The 14,601-nt window shown below is 44.3% G+C and overlaps 1 protein-coding gene across 1 annotated transcript in view; it reads left to right on the top strand.

Annotated features, from left to right (window-relative positions):
* LOC106568425 (protein FAM163B-like) overlaps positions 1–14,207 on the top strand; it is a 44,547-nt gene extending 30,340 nt beyond the window's left edge. Inside the window, exons 2-3 of the mRNA XM_014138746.2 lie at positions 11,511–11,626; positions 13,790–14,207. Of these exons, the coding sequence (XP_013994221.1) occupies positions 11,534–11,626; positions 13,790–14,191 (495 nt within the window). The 5' untranslated portion in view covers positions 11,511–11,533 and the 3' untranslated portion in view covers positions 14,192–14,207. The remainder of the gene's footprint in view (positions 1–11,510; positions 11,627–13,789) is intronic.
* The last annotated feature ends 394 nt before the right edge of the window (positions 14,208–14,601 follow it).

Genomic DNA, 14,601 nt, shown 5'->3' on the forward strand with positions numbered 1-14,601 from the left:
CTTTCTGCACCTGCTTCCTGACTCCCTGCGTATACGTTACAGAGATAATAAAAGAGTGTCAATTTATACAACCTATTATAAACTACCCACTTTCCCTCTTTCAATGACACTCCAATCATCACTCCAATGACACTCCAATCATTTTTCCTTCCTCCCTTCATGCTCTTCTTCAAGGACACCGTGCCATCTCCCTGTCTCTCTCTCAGCTCTGACCCCACCTCTTGTACAAAGGCCTGTCTCTCTGCTCTGACCCTGCCTCTTGTACAAAGGCCTGTCTCTCTGCTCTGACCCTGCCTCTTGTACAAAGGCCTGTCTCTCTCTCAGCTCTGACCCTGCCTCTTGTACAAAGGCCTGTCTCTCTCTCTCTGCTCTGACCCTGCCTCTTGTACAAAGGCCTGTCTCTCTCTCTCAGCTCTGACCCTGCCTCTTGTACAAAGGCCTGTCTCTCTCTCTGCTCTGACCCTGCCTCTTGTACAAAGGCCTGTCTCTCTCTCTGCTCTGACCCTGCCTCTTGTACAAAGGCCTGTCTCTCTCTCTCTGCTCTGACCCTGCCTCTTGTACAAAGGCCTGTCTCTCTCTCTCAGCTCTGACCCTGCCTCTTGTACAAAGGCCTGTCTCTCTCTCTGCTCTGACCCTGCCTCTTGTACAAAGGCCTGTCTCTCTCTCTGCTCTGACCCTGCCTCTTGTACAAAGGCCTGTCTCTCTCTCTCAGCTCTGACCCTGCCTCTTGTACAAAGGCCTGTCTCTCTCTCTGCTCTGACCCTGCCTCTTGTACAAAGGCCTGTCTCTCTGCTCTGACCCTGCCTCTTGTACAAAGGCCTGTCTCTCAGCTCTGACAGACTATAATTAAAACATCAACAGCCAGAGTCTGCACAGCAAATACTCCAGTGTTAAATCAACACTGACAGTGTTCATTTTAACACTTGTCCAGTGTCTATACAGGTCCTTTTCAGTGTTAAATTAACACACTGTTTAATGTAAAGTTGTATTTGCATATTCCCCAGAGTGCCTTGTCTTTTGAGTGAATTGTAGTTACCACCCATGATAGCATTTGTAGTGAGAGACATGGTTGTTGCATTCATTGATTTTCAGTCCTGTGGCCTTCAGGATTCTAAATGAATATGTTATAATTCAAATTCAATTATTTCCGACAATACAACACATATTTCGTGAGGCCTTATTTTGAGGTCCTAGTTTTACCCTAATACAGTGGCCTGAAACTGATGGATTACAGGCCACATCAGGCCTGGCAGTCACTTTATGCTGGCTTGCATGATGTGTAATTCCTAATGGAATCCAGCCAGTGTTGGGATATCCAACATTTAGAATTTTTTGCATTCGGAATGACTGCCGGGTTGGGAGGGCTTAGTTATGAGAATACCTAAACCATCTAAACTGGAACAACTGTTTCAGTAAAGGGTGCAATAAGTCCAAGTAACAGATTGGATTCATTTTTAAATGTTTTATTTATATTTGAGTAGCATAACATTAATAAATCAATCAATATACATGTAAAAACATAGATATTGAAACAAATATTTTTTTAAATCTACCTGCAAAAGAGCATGCTGGGAAGTATGATAATGATGGCTATTGCTTTGGTTTAACACTGATTACTTTAAAGCAACACTTACAGAGTTCATTTAACTCCTGAATCAACACTAGAAATGTTATACTGAAAAATCAACACTAGGTAAAACTGTCCAATTTGCTTTGTGGAGGTTTTTCAATGCTTCTTAACCTCACAGCTTTCATAAGCATTATAGTCCCTTCAGAAAGTAATCATACCCCTTGACTTATTCCACATTTTGATGTTACAGCCTGAATTCAAAATTAATTACCTTTTTTTTGTGTCACCCATCTACACACAATACCCCATAATGACAAGGTGAAATGTTTGCAAATTTATGGAAAATGAAATACAGAAATATCTTGTTTACATATGTATTCACACCCCTGAGTCAATACTTTGTAGAAGCACCTTTGGCAGTGATTACAGCTGGGAGTCTTTTTTGATAGTTTTTCTAAGAGCTTTCCACACCTGGATTGTGCAACATTTGCACATTATTATTTTCAAACTTCTTCAAGCTCGGTCAAATTGGTTGTTGATCATTGATAGACAATCATTTTCAGGTCTTGCCATAGATTTTCAAGTAGATTTAACTCGGCCACTCAGGAACATTTACTGTCTTCTTGGTAAACAACTCCAGTGTAGATTTGGCCTTGTGTTTTAGGTTATTGTCCTGCTGAAAGGTGAATTCAACTCCAAGTGTCTGGTGGAAAGCAGACTGAACCAGGTTTTCCTCTAGAGTTTTGCCTGTGCTTAATTTCATTCCATTTCAATTTTATCCTGAAAAACTCCCCAGTCCTTAACGATTACAAGCAAACCCATAACATGATGCAGCCCCACTATACTTGAAAATATGGAGACTGGTACTGTTGTATTGGATTTGCCCCAAACATAACACTTTGTATTCAGGACAAACAGTGAAATGTGGCTTCCTTTGTCTTCGGCAACTGAGTTAGGAAGCACGCCTGTATCTTTGTAATTTCACCATGTTTTCTTAACCCATCTACGGTACCTATAGGTACCACCATCTACCAATTGGTGACCTTCTTTGCGAGCCATTGGAAAACCTCCCTTGTCTTTGTGGTTGAATCTGCATTTGAAATTCACTGCTGGACTGAGGGATCTTATAGATAATTGTATGTGTGGAGTACAGAGATGAGGTAGTCATTCAAAAATCATGTAAAATAAATCTGAGTGGTAGCTCATCTTACAATGTGACTCAGAAAGTGACCACTGCAGTAAAATAAGGCTGCTGGCTTCTTTGTGCTTCTTTACCTAGATCAGTAGGCCTACATACTGTGACTTGTTGAAAAAATGAAACAGCCAGCATAATGTAAAAATTGATCCTTAAAGCAAAATAGTATTGCTGAATATTTGTTCATCTTCAGTCTGCTCTACGGTGTTGCTGAATATTTTTTAGTCTTCAGTCTACTCTAGGGTTCATGCTGCTTGGATTTTTTGAAAGCGAAGTAGCGACAGCATTTACTTTTTACTCTACCATTAGGACATCTCGATTTCTGTGTACCACCTACCTGAGGGGGTTTACCTGGTCAGTCATGTGCTCAGCTGTGTTTGATTTTTATATATTTCCATTCTTACGCAACTCAATTTCTTGGTGTAATAGAAACTGCTAGCATAACCCTACACAGCTGTTCAATGGCCCAGAATACATCTACTTGAAGGTCAGAAGATGGCGCCGGGAAGAAATGGCAGCAGTTTTATGGGCGCCAAAACAATTGTGCTACTATATGGGTTTTTTCACATTATTTGTAACTTATTTCGTACGTAACGTTTCTGCCACCGTATCTTACGGCAAAAAAAGAGCTTCTTGATATCAAGACAGCGATCACTCACCTCGGATTAGACAAAGATTTTTTCTTCAACAAGCAGGATGCACAGGATGTACTTCAGACACCCGACAAGGCCAATATACCCGTCATTGGCAGGAGAAAGAGACGCAGGTATCGAGGACACATGGTGGAGTGCCTTGTAAGGATCCGCCAACGGTGAGTGGGAAATTTGCCTTTACATCAATATTACTTGCCAACGTACGATCATTGGACAATAAATTAGATGAGGTACAACCACAAATATCCTACCAACGGGACATTTAAAACTGTAATATCTTATGTTTCACCGAATCGTGGCTGAATAGCGACATGGATAACATTCAGTTGGCGGGATATACCCTGCACCGGCTAGATAGAACAGCACACTCCGGTAAGACGACGGGGGGGCGGTCTGTGTATATTTGTAAACAACAGTTGGTGCACGAAATCTAAGGAAGTCTCTAGATTTTGCTCGCCTGAAGTAGAGTATCTCATGATAAGCTGTAGACCACACTACTTGCCAAGAGAATTTTCATCTATATTTTCATGGCTGTTTATTTACCACCACAGACAGATGCTGGCACTAAGACTGCACTCAGTCAGCTGTATAAGGAAATAAGCAAACAGGAAAACGCCCACCCAGATGTGGCATTCCTAGTGGCCGGGGACTTTAATGCAGGAAAACTGAAATCAGTCTTACGTAATTTCTATCAGCATGTTAAATGAGCAACCAGAGGGAAAAAACTCTAGACCACCTTTACACCACACACAGAGACACATACAAAGCTCTCCCTCACCCTCCATTTGGCAAATCTGACCATAATTCCATCCTCCTGATTCCTGCTTACAAGGAAAAACTAAAGCAGGAAGTGTAACCGATGTGAAATGGCTAGTTAGTTAGTGGTGGTGCACGCTAATAGCATTTCAATCAGTGACGTCACTCGCTGTGAGACCTGAAGTGGTTGTTCCCCTTGCGTTGCAAGGGCCGTGGCTTTTGTGGCGCGATGGGTAACGATGCTTCGTGGGGTGTCAGTTGTTGATGTGTGCAAGGGTCCCTGGTTCGAGCCCAGGTTGGGGCAAAGAGAGGAACGGAACCTACACTGTTACATTGGTGCCGTGACCAGGAGCATTGGTTGCTACGGAAAAGGAGGAGGTCAAAAGGGGGGGTGGGTGTAACCGATGTGAAATGGCTAGTTAGTGCGCGCTAATAGCGTTTCAATCAGTGACGTCACTCGCTCTGATCCCTGAAGTGGTTGTTCCCCTTGCGTTGCAAGGGCCGCGGCTTTTGTGGCGCGATGGGTAACGATGCTTCGTGGGGTGTCAGTTGTTTATGTGTGCAAGGGTCCCTGGTTCGAGCCCAGGTTGGGGAGAAGAGAGGGAAGGAACCTACACTGTTACAGAAGCACCAGTGACTCTGTCAATAAAGAAGTGGTCAGATGACGCAGATGCTAAGCTACAGGACTGTTTTGCTAGCACAGTCTAGAATATGTTCCGGGATTCATCCGATGGCATTGAGGAGTACACCACATCAGTCACTGGCTTCATCAATAAATGCATCGATGATGTTGTCCCAACAGTGACTGTATGTACATACACCAACCAGAAACCATGGATTACAGGCAACATCCGCACTGAGCTAAAGGGTAGAGCTGCCGCCTTCAAGGAGCGGGACCCTAACCTGGAAGCTTAAAAGAAATCCCGCTACGCCCTCAGACGAACCAACAAGGCTGCGGGGCCAGACGGATTACCAGGACGTGTGCTCCGGGCAGGTGCTGACCAACTGGCAGGTGTCTTCACTGACATTTTCAACATGTCCCTGATTGAGACTGTAATACCAACATGTTTCAAGCAGACCACCATAGTCCCTGTGCCCAAGAACACAAAGGCAACCTGCCTAAATGACTACAGACCCGTAGCACTCATGTCCATAGCCATGAAGTATTTTGAAAGGCTGGTCATGGCTCACATTAACACAATTATCCCAGAAACCCTAGACCCACTCCAATTTGCGTACCGCTCATACAGATCCACAGATGATGCAATCTATATTGCACTCCACTCTGCCCTGTCCCACCTGGACAAAACGAACACCTACATGAGAATGCTATTCATTGACTACAGCTCAGCATTCAATACCATAGTGCCCACAAAGCTCATCACTAAGCTAAGGATCTTGGGACTAAACATCTCCCTCTGCAAGGTCAGGGACTTGGCCGGGTAGTGCCAGAATAACAACCTATCCCTCAACATAATCAAGACAAAGGAGATGATTGTGGACTACAGGAAAAGGAGAACCGAGCATGCCCACATTCTCATCGACGGGGCTGTAGTGGAGCAGGTTCAAAGCTTCAAGTTCCTTGGTGTCCACATCACCAACAAACTAGAATGGTCCAATCACGCCAATACAGTCGTGAAGAGGGCTGCAACATCGAGAGCATCCTGACTGGTTGCATCTCTGCCTGGTACGGCAACTGCTCAGCCTCCGACCGCAAGGCACTACAGAGGGTAGTGCGTACGGCCCAGTACACCACTGGGGCTAAGCTGCCTGCCATCCAGGACCTCTATACCAGGCGGTGTCAGAGGAAGGCCCTAAAAATTGTAAAAGACTCCAGCCACCCCCCAGTCATAGACTGTTCTCTCTGCTTCCGCATGGCAAGCGTTACCGGAGCACCAAGTCTAGGACCAAAAGACTTCTCAACAGCTTTTACCCCCCAAGCCACAAGACTCCTGAACATCCAATCAAATGGCTACCCGGACTATGCATTGTGTTCCGCCCCCCCCAACCCAACCTCTCCACTCTGTATAAAATCATTATATAGGATAAAGGTATTACATGTTACGTTTTAGTCATTTAGGACATGCTCTTACTTCCAGAGCGAGTAGTGAATGCATACATTTTCATACTTTTTTTGCATACTGGTCCACCATGGGGAATGGAACCCACCGCAGACTGTGCCATTATATGCTGTTGAAGTGGACTGTGTGTGGCTAACAAATGGTTTCTTCTGCCTAGCTGTGCACTGCTAAAAAAAATTATGGTAATTTGCTGGTCTATAAAACCTTTTTGAGAGTGAAGCAAGCCATTGAAACGTTTTGGTTATACCACCATTTGTTTGTGGTACGTTAGGTGTGTTCTTGGTGAGGTAGAGCTCAGGGAAGGTTTGATCTGTGATGCTGACCTGCCGTGTGTACTTTCCATGCACTATGATCTAGGAACAGACAGGTTAACAATAAAGAACACTTCAGGAGTGAGGACATTTCTAGTTCATTATATTGTTTCTCTGAGCTAGCTTGTTGAATGGGTCTCTGTGGCAGTGTTCCTATTTCCCTGTGCATGTCTTTCATCTCCCCTGTAGCGTGTTCACGCTCGCTCTCCTATTTCAACTTTAGAATTGTCAAAAGTAATTGGCAAGACTCCTTTTGTGGTTAGTGCCACATTTCATTAAAATGTGCCAACTTATTCCTTTGGACCCACTGTGTGTGTGTGTGTGTGTGTGTGTGTGTGTGTGTGTGTGTGTGTGTGTGTGTGTGTGTGTGAGAGAGAGAGAGAGAGAGAGAGAGAGAGAGAGAGAGAGAGAGAGAGTTTGCATGTATGAGAGAGAGTTTGTGTGTATGAGAGAGTGAGGGAGAGAGAGAGAGGGAGAGAGAGATCATTTACATTGAGAGGGAGAGAGAGAGATAATTGAAATTTAAATTGAGAGAAAGTGGGGAGAGAGAGATACTTGAAATTTAAATTGAGACAGAGAGAGAGGAGGGAGAGAGAGAGGGAGAGGGAGGGAGAGAGAGAGTGAGGGAGAGAGAGAGTGAGGGAGGGAGAGATAGAGAGAGAGAGAATTTACATTTTAATTGAGAGGGAGAGAGGGAGAGATGGGGGAAGAGAGAGAGGGGAGAGAGGGAGAGACAATGAGAGAAAAATTGAGAGGGGGGAGGGAGAGAGAGAGGGGGGAGAAGGAGGGGAGAGAGAGAGAGAGAGAGAGACTGAGAGAGAGATAAAGAGAGAGAGGAGAGATGTGTGTGTGTCTCTATGTGTATGCATATGTCTCAGTCTGTGTGTGTATGTACTGCTGTGTGTTTCTGTGAGCATGTCTGCATTGTGTGTGTGTGTGTGTGTGTGTGTGTGTGTGTGTGTGTGTGTGTGTGTGTGTGTGTGCGTACACAACATCTCCCTTGCATCTGTTATTCCACTAGACACATTCACACACAAGAGCTGAGACAACAAGATTTCTACATTGTTGCTTAAAAAATGGTCTGTCTTCCTCCTCTTCTACTGTAGTGGCTGGACACTTTCTGTTTGCCTGCTTCCACGCTTTCCACTGTGTCTACGGTAAATAATTTATGCATCATGTCGTGTTACAGCAACACATCTCTCACACACTGATCTGATGAGATCATCCCTAGGGGACGCTAGGGGCTCGGGCTACACAGCAGCACTGTGGTGGAGGGGTTATATCGTGGGTTATTAGTGGAGGGGTTATATCATGAGTTATTAGTGGAGGGGTTATATCATGAGTTATTAGTGGAGGGGTTATATCATGGGTTATTAGTGGAGGGGTTATATCATGGGTTATTGGTGGAGGGGTTATATCATGGGTTATTGGTGGAGGGGTTATATCATGGGTTATTGGTGGAGGGGTTATATCATGGGTTATTGGGGGAGGGGTTATATCATGGGTTATTGGTGGAGGGGTTATATCATGGGTTATTAGTGGAGGGGTTATATCATGGGTTATTAGTGGAGGGGTTATATCATGGGTTATTGGTGGAGGGGTTATATCATGGGTTATTAGTGGAGGGGTTATATCATGGGTTATTAGTGGAGGGGTTATATCATGGGTTATTAGTGGAGGGGTTATATCATGGGTTATTGGTGGAGGGGTTATATCATGGGTTATTAGTGGAGGGGTTATATCATGGGTTATTAGTGGAGGGGTTATATCATGGGTTATTGGTGGAGGGGTTATATCATGGGTTATTAGTGGAGGGGTTATATCATGGGTTATTAGTGGAGGGGTTATATCATGGGTTATTGGTGGAGGGGCTATATCATGGGTTATTAGGGGAGGGGTTATATCATGGGTTATTGGTGGAGGGGTTATATCATGGGTTATTAGGGGAGGGGTTATATCATGGGTTATTGGTGGAGGGGTTATATCATGGGTTATTGGTGGAGGGGTTATATCATGGGTTATTAGTGGAGGGTTATATCATGGGTTATTGGTGGAGGGGTTATATCATGGGTTATTGGGGGAGGGGTTATATCATGGGTTATTGGTGGAGAGGTTATATCATGGGTTATTAGTGGAGGGGTTATATCATGGGTTATTAGTGGAGGGGTTATATCATGGGTTATTGGTGGAGGGGTTATATCATGGGTTATTAGTGGAGGGGTTATATCATGGGTTATTAGTGGAGGGGTTATATCATGGGTTATTAGTGGAGGGGGGGTTATATCATGGGTTATTAGTGGAGGGGTTATATCATGGGTTATTGGTGGAGGGGTTTATATCATGGGTTATTGGTGGAGGGGGGGTTATATCATGGGTTATAGGTAGGAGGGGTTATATCATGGGTTATTGGTGGAGGGGTTTATATCATGGGTTATAGGTAGGAGGGGTTATATCATGGGTTATAGGTAGAGGGGGTGGTTATATCATGGGTTATAGGTGGAGGGGTTATATCGTGGTTTATTAGTGGAGGGGGGGTTATATCATGGGTTATAGGTAGGGAGGGTTATATGATGGGTTATTGGTAGAGGGGGGGTTATATCATGGGTTATTGGTGGAGGGGGGGTGGGGTTATATCAGAGGTGCGTGCATGCAAATGTGCGTGTGTATGTGATGATAGCACATACTTAACATGTACACTGAGTCAACAAAACATTAAGACCACCTGCTCTTTCCATGACATAGACTGACCAGGTGAAAGCAATGATCCCTTATTGATGTCCACCAATCAGTGTAGATGAAGGGGTTAAAGAAGGATGTTTTAGCCTTGAGACAATTGAGACATGGATTGTGTATGTGTTCTATTCAGAGGGTGAATGGGCAAGACAGAAGATTTAAGTTCCTGTGAACGGGGTATGGTAGTAGGTGCCAGTCGCACCAGTTTGAGTGTGTCAAGAACTGCAACGGTGCTGGGTTTTTCATGCTCAACAGTTTCCTGCGTGTATCAAGAAAGGTCCACCAATCAAAGGACATCCAGACAACTTGACACAACCGTGTAAAGCATTGGAGTCAACATGGGCCAGCATCCATGTGGAACGCTTTCGACACCTTGTAGAGTCCATTCCCCGACAAATTGAGTCTCTTCTGAGGGCAAAAGGGGTGTTCCTAATGATATTTACACTCAGTGTAGTATAGTACTGTACTTTACTGTATACTGTGTGTAAAAGGTATTTGAGTAGGTAGCTTCCTCGTTCCTCTGTCGGTAGGAGGTATGATCAGATGTTCATGTTCTGTGGGGGTTTGGGTAATTTAGTACCAGTAACATAATTAGCCCCAGGTCAGAGGTTAATGAGCCGTCACTCTAGTCTAGCTGGTCAACACAACCAAGTCAATACCATAGACATATAATTATTCAGAATAGAGTGATTCTATTTCTATAGTCAATACTCTGAGACACACGGACATAGTACGCACAAGAAATGTGTCATATTTTGTAGACTGTTTAACTTTGAGATTTTTTCATTTCGACACCATTAACAGCTGTCTTCAAAATTGGACCAAGGCGCAGCGGGAATGTGGATACTCATAGTTTTATTCCAAACACAAGTAAAGCATCCACAGGGAAAACAATAAACAGTACTCACGAAGACAGGAACAGTTTTGCAGGCACACAACACACAGTGCAAAACCAACTATCCACAACCCCAAAGAAAAACACACACTACTATATAGGACTCCCAATCAAAGGCAACTCAACACACCTGCCTTCAATTGGGAGTCCAATCACCCACACAACATTTAACAAACACAAACCCCCTGCCACATCCTGACCAAAACTAACAAAATTACGCCCTCTGCTGGTCAGGACGTGACACACCTTTCTGTGGTCCAGTCTAGTCTGTGGTCCAGTCTAGGTCCAGTCTTGTCTGTAGTCCAGTCTGACAGACCTGAATGAGACTGTTATTCTGCTGTCTTTTTAATTCTCTGTTTTGGTTTTCAGTTTCTTCTCTTTCCAATTCTTAGCACAGATCTATTGACCTGTACATTAGATTTGTCAAACTAGATTCTATCCGGTAGGTTTGCTACAGTATGTGTTGTTTGTAGAGAGTTCCCTATATTGACTTGATCAGATCCATCTAAATGAACAAGGTAAAGGGCCAAAGACAGGTTGTTGTTGTGTTTCCGAGGACCCGACCACGCTGTAGTTGGACTAGAGGAGAGGTTAGGTTGGTTGGGAGGTTAGGTTGGTTGAAGTGCAGTCTCAGATGTGTGTGTCAGTCAGCGCTAAGGCTGGTTGATTTGGGAATGCTCGGTTGTTATTTTCATACCTTCATGAAGTCAATCACAGTGTGATATCATTTGTCTTAGTCCTGGTTTAAGTATAGCATTGTTACCGCCAAAGAGGCGCTCAGTTTTGCCTCAGCAAAGCCTTAGTGTCAACGCTGCTGTCTTCATTTGTTTCCTCAGTGACCTCTGAGTAAGGTTCAGAGTTCAGAGGTCAATCATCCTTGCCTCTGAGTAGGAGACAGGGGTCATAATACATCCCAGCCCCATCCGTTTCTCTGTCTGTCCCTCCACAGCTCATCCTGTTTTTTTATCTCCCGTGTCTGTGTTTCAAGCAGAGAGACAAAGTCTAGATTATGGATTTATGCTTTGATTTTATTACATGTTAGGAAAGGGAGGATAATTCAATAAGCACCCTCAGTGGATGACGTAGTTAAAGATCTGCTTAATGAATACAATACACTGATAGATACTGTCTTTATTTTTTATCTTTCTCTCTCTACCTCACTATCGATCTCTCTCTCTCTGTTCTCTCCCTGCCCGTACTCTTTCTCTCTCTCCTCCATCTCCCCCCTCTCTCTCTTTCTTTCTTCTCCCCCCTCTGTCTCTCTCTCTTTCCATCTTCTCCTTCCCCCGCTTTCTTTCATTCTCTCTTCTCTGCAGGCTGTTGATGGAGAGGATTTCGAATGACAGCCGGGACAGTGGTCATCACAGGCGGTATTTTAGCTACAGTTATCTTACTGTGCATCATCGCAGTACTGTGTTACTGTAGACTGCAGGTAAGACCTTCTCATGACCTCGCTCTGTACAGACGTACTGTAAATCTGACTGAGAGCAAACTGGCTTCTTTAATAAGCTGTTGCTTGTGTCTTGAAAATCATTAGTAAAACTGAAATCCCACAACAAAAAGTCAAGGCACTAAATGAAAAAGCCTTTATTTAGTTGGCTTACCTCTAAGGCCCCTCTCAAACCCCTCTCAAGCCCCTCTCTATAACTCTCTTCATTGTGGTCAAATCATGTACTGTCACTGAATTGTGTGTCACAATAAGCATTGAGCCCCCTCTATTCCTCTGTCTAAGACCTCTGACTGAAAGCTTTAGTAAGATGTGGCATGTATCTTGATCATCAGTAAAACTGAAAGCTTCATCGAGGTCAAGCTATTTGGTATCAGGATGTGCCTCTTGGGACAGCTCCTCTCTTCATGGAGGTCAAGCTATGTGGTATCAGGATGATCCAATGTCCGGATAATCACACACTTCTTAAACAGTTAGTCATCACAACATTACACAACCAGTGTGTGTTCAAGCCACACTATCACGTTTCAGGAGAAGACCCAGATGCAGACAGTGTCGAAGTAACAAAAGTGTATTACTAGAACAGGGGGCAGGCAAAACGACAGGTCAAAGGGCAGGCAGAGGTCAGTAATCCAGATCCGAGTCCATAAGGTACAGAACGGCAGGCAGGGTCAGGGCAGGCAGAATGGTCAAAACCAGGAAAACCAGAAAAACATGAACCAGAAAAAGACAGGAGCAAGGGGAAACGCTGGTAGGCTGAACGAACAAAACAAACTGGTAACAGACAAACTTAGAACAAAGGTATAAATACACTGGGGATAATGGGGAAGATGGGCAACACCTTGTGGGGGTGGAGACAAGCACAAAGAGGTGAAACAGATCAGGGTGTGACATACACGTTTCATTATTTTAGGCATTTTATATGGGTAAAGTTTGTTTGTTTGTTTATCTGGATCCCCACTAGCTTTTGCAGAAGCTGCAGCTACTCTTCCAGTGGTACACAAAACACACAGAACATGACAAGTAACAAAATACTGATACACTGAACAAATCAAATCAAATGTTATTTGTCACATGTGCCGAATACAACAGGTGTAGACCTTACAGTGAAATGCTTACTTACAAGCCCTTAACCAAGAAGCTTAAATAAAAAAAGTGTTAAGTACAAAATAGAAAAGAACACTCACACAAATTTAAAATACAACGATATACAAACAATACAACAACAAAAAACAATGTCTGGTTTAGACTGCGTCTGTGTGTGTGCGTGTGTTTGTTTCCCATCACAGTACCCGCCATTCCATGAGTTGTTGTCTGTTTTTTAAAGGTCATTTTGCTCTTTTCTTGAGGAGTTGGAGATCCCTGACCACAGTCTGAACAACAACTGTGTCCCTATTAGGTGTCGCTGTAAGCGTTTCTCAGATCAGAACTCTCTCACTAGACACGATGTCGTGTTGTCCAGCAGGGTTCTTTGGTTCTGGGATGTCTGATGATTTGTGCTCAAACCGTCAGTGTGTAGATAGGACTGGGTGGGATGGATCGGGGGGAGTTGAGACACTTTCCATTACACTGTATTACCATGAAACGGTAAGTGGGTCAAAAAGAGATGACATTTCATTAACTAACCATCCATTCCTATTCCATTCAGCTAAATGACAGACAGCACAGCTCCTTTTCTCCGAGTCATGTCTGAGTAATTATACAAATACTCGGTTCATCTCTCATCTCTTTCTCTCAGGCACGCTCTCTTTGCCAACCTCAGATGTATCTCAGTGTAATATTTTGTAATAGCTCAATGTAAAGTTTGATAATAGCTGACCAAATTTCAATGTGTGCCACACTAGACAGTTTTAAACACAGTGTAGATTTAGAGCAGGCCTGCCATGTCAGTCAAGTAATGGGGCTCTATATTTTAAGTGATAATTGCTGTTTGCAGCATCTTCATCGTAATGTTTCGTTGTCAGCGTTACAATGAATATCATGTAGAGAATGGACTTTCCAAAAGAGCCTTTCAAGTCTTTGAATTATTTGACAGTTGTGTTTGAACCAGGTCTGTCACAGATATACCTACCGTAGAACATTTCTTATTGTCAAGGGTATGCTGTGATTATTGAAGTTATCTCTCCTTGTGTCTTTTCTCCCTGACAGTATTATTGCTGTAAGAAGGAGGAGTTGGAGTCGGAGGAGGAGGAGCCCGACTTTGCAGTGACGTCCCGCCTCCCGCCAGTCCACTCCAACCATAACATCGTGGCGGCGTCGGTCGCCGCCTCCACCCCTAACGGCCCCGCCCTCTTCACACCGCCTTTAGCGCGGAAACTAACGCGCTCGCAGACATTCTGCCCGTCGTGCACACACCATGATGTGCCCTTCTACCTGCAGCACCCGGACGGCCTGCGGAACGGCGGCGACCGCATCAGCTACCGTAGTATCCAACAGCATGACCTGGAACTGCCCTTAGAAATGCCCAGCTACCACAAACTGAACCTGACCCGGTCAGTCACCATGAGGGACATGTTCAACCGCAGCTGCAGCATCAGCACTGACGTCTAGTGGCATCGGCGCCACCCCATGGCATGGAGGGCTCATGGAAACAGATAGACAAATACAATGGGGACAAATATTGGGACTGCAGCTCGACAACCACAGCTCCATGTCCCCGGTCTTATGCTGAGATATAACCACACATTAACTGGTGAAAAGATAAGCATCAAACAAAATCCATCCTCTCCTCATTCGCTTGGTCTGAGGTGAGTAGGATGTTGACCCTCAAATAAAACAGTTTCTACTCTGTCTGGACTCGTATTGGATTACCCTAAACCTGAATGGTCTAACTAAACCATCCTCCGGTCTAACTAAACCACCCTCTGGTCTAACTAAACCACCCTCCGGTCTAACTAAACCACCCTCCGGTCTAACTAAACCACCTCCGGTCTAACTAAACCACCCTCCATTCTAACTAA

The sequence above is a fragment of the Salmo salar genome, chromosome ssa13, assembly GCF_905237065.1.
Source record: "Salmo salar chromosome ssa13, Ssal_v3.1, whole genome shotgun sequence".
NCBI lineage: Eukaryota > Metazoa > Chordata > Actinopteri > Salmoniformes > Salmonidae > Salmo > Salmo salar.